Source organism: Physcomitrium patens, chromosome 19, assembly GCF_059467195.1.
Source record: "Physcomitrium patens ecotype Gransden chromosome 19, ASM5946719v1, whole genome shotgun sequence".
Taxonomy (NCBI): domain Eukaryota; kingdom Viridiplantae; phylum Streptophyta; class Bryopsida; order Funariales; family Funariaceae; genus Physcomitrium; species Physcomitrium patens.
Genome location: NC_143428.1, coordinates 3,828,764 through 3,837,265, shown reverse-complemented (window position 1 = coordinate 3,837,265; position 8,502 = coordinate 3,828,764). Strand labels below are relative to the sequence as shown.

General features: G+C 34.1%; 1 protein-coding gene across 7 annotated transcripts; it reads right to left on the bottom strand.

Annotated features, from left to right (window-relative positions):
- Positions 1-1,623: 1,623 nt before the first annotated feature.
- LOC112295805 (uncharacterized) lies at positions 1,624-6,990 on the bottom strand. 7 transcript variants are annotated; one of them, XM_024547765.3, is made up of 13 exons: positions 6,891-6,990; positions 6,461-6,551; positions 6,266-6,335; positions 5,793-5,859; positions 5,530-5,591; positions 5,366-5,437; positions 5,001-5,099; positions 4,445-4,510; positions 3,989-4,090; positions 3,623-3,700; positions 3,324-3,390; positions 2,667-3,088; positions 1,624-2,185 (listed from the first exon to the last, which is right to left on the bottom strand). In XM_024547765.3, exons 2-13 carry the CDS (start codon positions 6,526-6,528, stop codon positions 1,751-1,753), a joined length of 1,608 nt encoding a protein of 535 aa, XP_024403533.1. In that variant the 5' UTR covers positions 6,529-6,551; positions 6,891-6,990; the 3' UTR covers positions 1,624-1,750. The 7 variants fall into 7 exon arrangements, with proteins under 7 accessions (XP_024403533.1, XP_024403537.1, XP_024403531.1 ...); XM_024547769.3 differs by having other exon boundaries at positions 6,266-6,314; XM_024547763.3 differs by having other exon boundaries at positions 6,847-6,983.
- Between the last annotated feature and the right edge of the window lie 1,512 nt (positions 6,991-8,502).

The window sequence follows — 8,502 nt, the reverse complement described above, 5'->3', positions numbered from 1 at the left end:
TTGCCAATTTGGTCATAGTGATATTAGAATTTAGCTGTAGAGAATATGAACAAAATAAGAAATGTTTTCAAAAGTGTGTAATTGAATAATTAAATATTATTGGAGTTGGTTGAATTTGATGTGTAATCAAATCTTATCTATACTAAGATTTGGATAAACAATCTTTTTATTTAAGCAATTGAAAGTAGTATAGATTCGTTAAAATATTCTTAAATAAAAAAATAAATGATTTTTAGTGTTATTTTATCTTGCAAAACTCAAATTGTTTTGTAAAATAGTTTTAAAATAATTTGATCTTTTTTTTTAAATATCTTTTTATATTAATTTTCAAACAATAAAGTTACAACTTTCTTTTTAATATCTAATGTTGGCAACATAATAAGACTTATGATGGTATTTGGAATACTTAGAAAAACTAATATTTATAATTATTGATTTATAAATTACCATTTATATAATTTTATTGCAAATCAGAAATTTAAAAAATTATAAACAACAACCTATTTTTGTGATGGTAATTTAATAAAAATAAATAAATAAATAAATCATGTATATGTTCTACAAATTATAGTAAAAAAATTATAAAAATCATTGATTGTACATAAAAAAGTAAGAAAAAAAAGTAGGAATATAGTATTTATGCAACTTGTCTTTTGACTCAACAAGATATTAGAACCTAGGTAGTTATATTTTACTTTTACTTCTCAGTTAATGCAACCAGTATACTTAAGTTGTATTAAAGAAAAGACAAAAAAAAATTAATTTAAATTAAAAAACAAAAATCACCACCTACTTATATGAATTAATATCAATTCAGTAGAAGCAAAATGCAGAACACATAAAATCTAAATAAAAAAAATGAATTCTAAATTTTAAATATTATTATAAAAAAATGCATAGAATAATATACAATTGAGATAAAAATTTGGTTTGGATAAAAATATAAGAACACAACAACTTTTCTTGAAAAATAACATAAATAAGAATAAAAAATAACCAAAACTTACTGCCAATTATTTTGTTGATGGAACTAGACATAAATGATAAAGAAAATACCAGAATTGAGTGTTGATAACATAATTAAGTGGAATAATAAAATTACACTTGATAAGATCAAAACTCATTCACTCATATATTCAATCTCCATATTATAAAAAAAAATTACACAAAATTACAACAATAATAGTCCATATGATATCCTATATTCAATCTCCATATTATAAAAATTTTTTTACACAAAATTACAACAATAATAGTCCATATGATATCCTATATTCAATCTCCATATTATAAAATTTTTTTTACACAAAATTACAACAATAATAGTCCATATGATATCGTGTTAAGACATCAATACTTCATGTTCTACCAATTTATTAACATAAGGCGACATATTTGCTTCATACATGCTCAAATAATAATAATTCAAATATATAAATAATAAGTAATAATAATAATAAACTATTCTGTTTATTGATCTTGACCTTGTATGTTCACTATGTTAATAAAATGCTTAGTTATGAACTACGATGCTCAAAAAACTATATTCATGCAGAGATTCGACACTATTAATTAGACACTTCATACAACTACAAAATTTGAAAAGAAATCACTCTGCTAAAGTCACCAAAACACCCGAAGAGTAAATTCATTGATTTCAGGTACCACGTTGTATACACTTTACAAACACCAATATTCCATCTGTAAGACGTAAGTAAACATGATTTGTTCGTGTTCAATTTGACCTGCTTTACAGATCGTCCGTTGAGATACAAGCGCCATAGCTGATATCTGGCGTTGAAAGCACCAAAGAATTAAGAGGAATTGCTTCCGGTTCCACATTGTCATTAATGTTGACAGCCTTGGCCCACAATCCTCGGTAGATGGCGCTGCCCCATATGACGGGCCTTGAAGAACGCAAAGGAGAAGCATTGTTTCCTTCTCCAACAAAATCTGGACCTTGCATGAAACGCTTTCTGGACTCCGAGCCGTCTTCTGCATCCGATGCAGTCTTTTGTAACACTTTCTTCATCCGGTTCTTTTTGTGCATCCTCTCCTTCTCCACGCATTCCCTGAGTAGGTCTGGAACTAGCCGCAGCCATGGGTCCTCCGTGTCGTCAGGGTTGTCCTTCGAGGGAGAAATCACCATACTTGGTTCTACTTCAAAATCTTCTTCTATAGGGATCTGAAGTGAAAATGGACTCTCCACATCGTATGCAGCATATAGTGTGCGGTACGAATGGAGAACACGCAGTTAGTGTAAAACCAGCTGATCCTGGTTACCAATTGAAAAATGAATCTATGTGGTAAAAATTAACCACGAAATAACTAAAAATGCATGCAATCAGTAAAATCCAGGGTAATAACTGAGTAAACGTAGTTATTCACGGATTGGTTAAGGAAAGAACATGGTCTTGGTTGATTCTATCTAAACTTCTTTTCTTTTCCCATTTGTGTCTAAACGGGTACTAAAATAGATTTGAGCGCAATGTGATTTTTTGGGCTTTCCGGCGATTGAATTTGGCGGCTATCAAAACAAAATAAGCTGCTCAAACCTTATCAACAAGTACTGATACTGAAGTCTCATATTCTTCCGGGGAAAATGTGAAATAATAAGCTCCATTCTAAAGTAGCGATGAAGATAAAGGAATGGATCTGTCACGTACATTAAGTTCTGCAACCGTCGATTCATCACTTCTCTCGTATGCGCATTCCTCCATCTCTACTGCTGGTATTAGGCCACAATCGAAGTCCATAAAATCTCGAGCAGCCCGACTAACTGCGGCCTCAACCTCCATTTCGTCTTCAGAAGAAGAGGTTATTTTCAGCAGTTTTTGAGGTGATTCTATCTTATCATCTTCATCGAGTTGGTTTGCCCCTCTTTTCTTTGCAACTGAATGCGTAATGGGTGTAGAAGGCGTAGGTCGATCGAAGGAAGTAAACACTGTTTTACAAGCTGGATAGCAGCCAAGAGTATGTAAATCACGTTCTCTGGCCTCTTTTTTAAGTGTCTCGTACACATTATCAGCAAAATCTCTAGCAGTACTTGGCTGATGTCCTTTACATTTCTCAACTAGGTCCTGGAAAGCTGCAATGTAAAAGGTACAACTCATATTTAGCAGCTGTGTCATTTTTTCAACCAAGATTTCATTGACCTTTCATGGGATTATTTCCATTCAGCCTCAAGGAAATGGATGTGTTTAGGTCGTTCTAGAGTAAGCGACAGGTTGGATATCAACTTGATATGTGCAATTCCGCAGGAGTTCAAAGAAAGGAAGTGCTGCTTTAGAACAGCTTTCAATGAACTTCAACACACTGCTTGCCTTTCCGATGCATTGCCCTCTTTTCAGTTTCTTCTTTCTTGAAATCCTCTCGTTGTTGTTTTTCTGCCTGCATTGTACAAACCCATGAAATGCTCACGACAAAATGCTACTCAATAAGAAGCCTAAGCGTGCGATGTATCCTGCAACTAGACGCTTTATTCGAGGCAAACGATTTGAAAACTGTGTCAGTGGGAGATGACTTCGACAAAACTGTTTTCAAACAAGATTAAACATCGCGCACAAAACTCGTTAAGCAAATTTTGGCAATATGATTTAGCAAGCGGTGCAATGTATGGTACCTCAATGCCACCCTGTGTAAAAGCAGCCGCCAGACGCCGCTCTTTCTCAAATACTGGACTCTCATCCAAGTAATTTAGCTGTCACACATAAATGATTGTTCAGACCAATTGATTTAAATCTTGACCTTTAAAATAATCCTGCTCTTAAAAGATATCTCATCTACACTTTAACTGAAAGCCGACAAACTGTCCATGTTGTTTACTGATATCAAAGAGGTCGCCAGGTTACAAAATTATTACAGATCACACCGATGACTCCCACATGTGCTATATTAAGGTTTGTATTCTCTTTTCATCACATTCTGGCCGTATTAGGCACTAAGTAAGAGAAAGTTGGTTTAATAGAACCTTACTGAGATCACTCACCGTCGGCATAGCAAAAATTGTTAATTTTCTGTAGTGTTCAGCAATCGACACAATGGGGTTGCCGCACAGACGAAGGAGATGCAAAGGCATGCTGCGGATAATCTGATACCGCTCAAAACACAATACAAGATACATCATGAAAGCAATGTACTAACATTTGACACTAAATTACATCGATTTGAGGTCCACCAACTCAAATTATTTCAAGAATCAAGAGCATGCAACAACCAGTTGACACTACTACCTGTAATCACAATGTTAGATGAATTATGCTTACTGAGGTAATTCTAAAAAAACACTTCTGGACTTTCAAGGACTTCCTTAAACGATCCTAACAATTCTGCACAAATCATCCGGAACAATCATGGTAGTCTGCTAACAAGATGAATTGATAGTCTGCAATCCTCAGAATGCTGGCATGTGTCGTAGCAACTGACTTGAGGAAGAGAGGTAAACCTCCAAGGCTTCCTCGTCGTCGATCTTGTTGTTGGAGAGATCGAGCAACTGCAAGGCTTTGCAATCCTGCGGAAAGACCTCTTGGATAGGAGTTCAACAAGTGATTCTTCATCATGCACCATTGCTAATCCCACTGCCACCAAGTCAGTAGGTAGTAAAACTTTCTGTCTATAAGAGAAGGGTTTCTCACATCCATTCCGTTCGACGAAGCGACCAGGGTGCAAGAATCTTGATAAGCCAACTTCGGAACGGAATGAAGCAGTTTACTCTTCATCAAGAAAAATTGGCTTATTTGGTTGTACAGTCTTCATTGTATGAGGGAGGTAAAATATGCTTGAATCTGAATTTTTAGTTCGATCTAAGTCGAGAGTATACCCTCTTTATAAATTTCTAAAAAATAATCTTTATCTCATCTCTGCTCCTGATATCTCTATTTTAAATGACATGAGCCCTTTGACGGTTTCCTGCCTTTCTAAAAATATTAGAATATTCACGCAGCCGTATTGTACAGCGCTACTCGTAACAGCAGACACTTTTATACTCGTACTAAAATTACCTGGAGGTGAGCGATGTCTTCAGCAGTTTTGATCTTGTTTCCAGACAGATTCAATTGGCGCAGCCCCGGACAACAAGCTAATCCTGCAACACTCTTTATCTGTCCATCTCAAACAGAAAATGGCCCTGTTTATGATGATTAATCAAGGAAGTTCTTTGAAGGTTAGCACATATTTTAACTCTCCTGTATTCAACACGCATTTGTTGCACCCCATTAGTCACTTCAGGGCTGTAAAGAATATACAAAGCTGGGTTGAACACATGCATGTTGAGAATCAAATAAATACTGGATGAAAAAGTCAACTAATTGAAGACAGATTTTAGTAGTAAAACTGACACAATCCAAGTGCTTTGATGTTGAGTTACCAGATTATCTGCCAGATCGATGATTTCAAGGTATTTCAACGTTTCCAGCCCTTCAACAACTTCCACCAAGTTCTACACACCCAAACATGTCAATTAAAACCTAAAGTGTCAATTTCTTTCCTAACCTGAGTGGTCTCAGCTTGCTTGATTAATAGATTTCTCACTTGGTTCAAGTATAAGCATCGAAGATTGACAAGCGGCTCCAAATTTTCCATCTTTGAAACAGCTGCGGTGGAAGTAAACAAAAATTAAATCAGATTTAGCACAGTACTGGAAACATATCGAATCGAGAAAACAAAATTCACTTTGTAATTTTGGATGAAGCATTCTATGCCAACAAGATCTGAAACGGGACATGGAATCAGGGAGAAAGCATCAATTCAGCCCATGACAGCTAAAAATGTTGTACGGTGAAGAGCCAGCGTACCATTACATTCAAGGTACACTGTGCGCAATCCCGTGTATTCGTCCAAGTTTTGAATCTTCTGAATACCCTAACCCAGCGCAAAGCCCGCCTTTCAAGTCAGACATATTGATTCTACCATTCGGGGAAAGGAACTTATATTTTGTTCTGACAAACCGCAGTGTCTTTCAATAAACTATCAGCATTTGTGCCGTCAAGAAACTAGAGATCCATGCTTGCATGTAAGTTATCGCCGAAAATAATTCATGGACTACATTAGAGCTTGATCATGCCTGGACGCACTGAGAAACTCACATCAACTTTCATTTGCACAGCACTATCGTCTGACAATTTTCCCAACACTAGCTCCTATGAAATTACTCAAATTACTCGCGAGATGAAGCACAGGTGCAGCACTATTCTTGAACAAGAATGGCATTGCTTGCCAATCTTTACTGTCTCCGTCGAATCCATGCAGAAGAGATGATCGGATATACCTTCTGATGAAGATGAATAACTTCGTTAAGCTCAGGGCAGCTTGTGTACCTAAGAGCATTCCCCCATGTCCTTCAAATTATGAGAAGCATACATTCATCAGTAAAGCCTCACGGCTCAGACTTTGCCCATCAGACTCGATCATTAACGATCCGGAATACGAAGCCACTATCATCAGATGGAGTCAAGAAACTTACAATTTCAGAGCCTTACATAATTCCTTCAGTGAATTCGGCGTAATTTCAAATCGCGCATCGGTGTCCATGACTCACCCTTGGAACAAGACCTCTAACAGCAAAATAACCACACCAAGGACAAAATCAGACAACGACTTGGCTGACAACCACAAGAGGCTTCACGGAGATTCCAATTGCCATTCACACTCTCGCAAGCCATATTCGTTAGCGTTTTCCCTTAATATCTTTTATGCTGCAAGCTGCTCGACGCAATAACTGGTAGATATAAAATTCCTAAAAACTTTCTCCCTCCAGAACCTCGAACGAACTGCATTGGAATGGGACTCCTTTAACTACAGCACAAATCCCGATCTAACATAGACTGTGGTGATTGTGACGGAGATAACCACTAATTCCCAGAGTCGCAGCGTAACCCGCATTGTAGAACTACCGATGAAATCGCCGGAGCAGTGGCCGCAGAAATAGCAGGGCACTTCGCCGGCCCTTAGATACCAACCGCTGCAAAAGGGCTTGAAAAACTCATCGCAGACACATAGAGACAGTGAGAATCCGGTTTTGGACTCGCCAAGCTTATGGATGAATGAAAACCGAAGGAATGAAAGAACCACGTTAGTTACTACGGACGATGATGGTGTTGCAGATAGAACGGAACTTGCTATGGACGTAATTGGATTATTTTTTACATGTGAAATGTAATATGAGACTAGATATGAGATTACAATATTAAAAGGGAATAAATCCTTTCAAGCACAACCAAATTTTTAAGTCAATGTTTAATAGTGTAGCATAATGAATGTATATTTTATATTATTTTTGTACTTTTATTCTTGTAAAATTATGTATATTTAGTAAAATTTATTAAAAAATTATCGATTTATATATAAAAAATAAAATTTTATGTATAAGTATTAAATATTAGATTTAACTCAAAATATATATAATATTAATAAAACCTCAAGTAAACATTATTTTATTATATATATATATATATATATATATATATATATACTAGCAAAAATCCATACCATTAGACACTACAATCTTTTGCACATCCACACTTCCATGTTTCCAAGTTCTTTCTTTCTTTCCTTAGTTCTCATTTTCTATGGTTCTCATATTCCTTAGTTTCTCTGTTTTCCAAGTTCACTATGTTCCCTTCTTCATAGTCAATCAAAAGGCTTCTTTGTCCTTTTATGTTATACTTAAGCTATTTTATACATATATATATATATATATATATATATATATAATTATTATTATTATATAATTTTATAAAAAATATATATATTTGTTTATTTATTTATTCATAATCAAAATAATATATAAAAAATTTATAACTCATAATAAATTTGACTTTAAAAAATGTTAAGTAGACATCTTCTTTCTATTAAGTGGACACCACATATGCCACAAATCCTTGCTTATACAATAAAATCTTAATTTATACTAAAAAGATTCAAAATAAATTAAAAGTAAAATATTTCTTAAATGAAATTAATAAATATTTCAAAGTGAATAAAAAATAATATATAAAATATATTATAAAAATATATAGCATGGAATAAAAATAATAATATTAACAATAATAATGTCATAAGCTAATATATATAATTCTCTTATTCTAAATTTAAAGTAAAAGAATTTAGTAAAAATAACATATTTTTTGTATATACATAAGATTGTTGTCATGGACATAAGTGTTTATTCCAATAATTACCTATATAATTAAATAGAAATAGATAAATACAAATTTATTTCATAACATCTTTTAAAGAAGCTTTCTAGAGCCTTCATAGATGCGATTTTAACTTTATACATGTTTGTAGTTGATTGATAGGTTAGAAACTTGGTCAATAAGTTAACTACATATCATATGTATTGATAAATTGTAGAACAAGCTAACTATATAGTGCACATATAAAAAACTTGCCTTGCAAGTTAAGATATGTGTCTTACAAAGTAATCTTTTATAAAAGGTTTTATAAAACATTGTCATGTAGCTCTTAGTTAGATAGTATATATGGAGACAAGAGTGAAGCCTT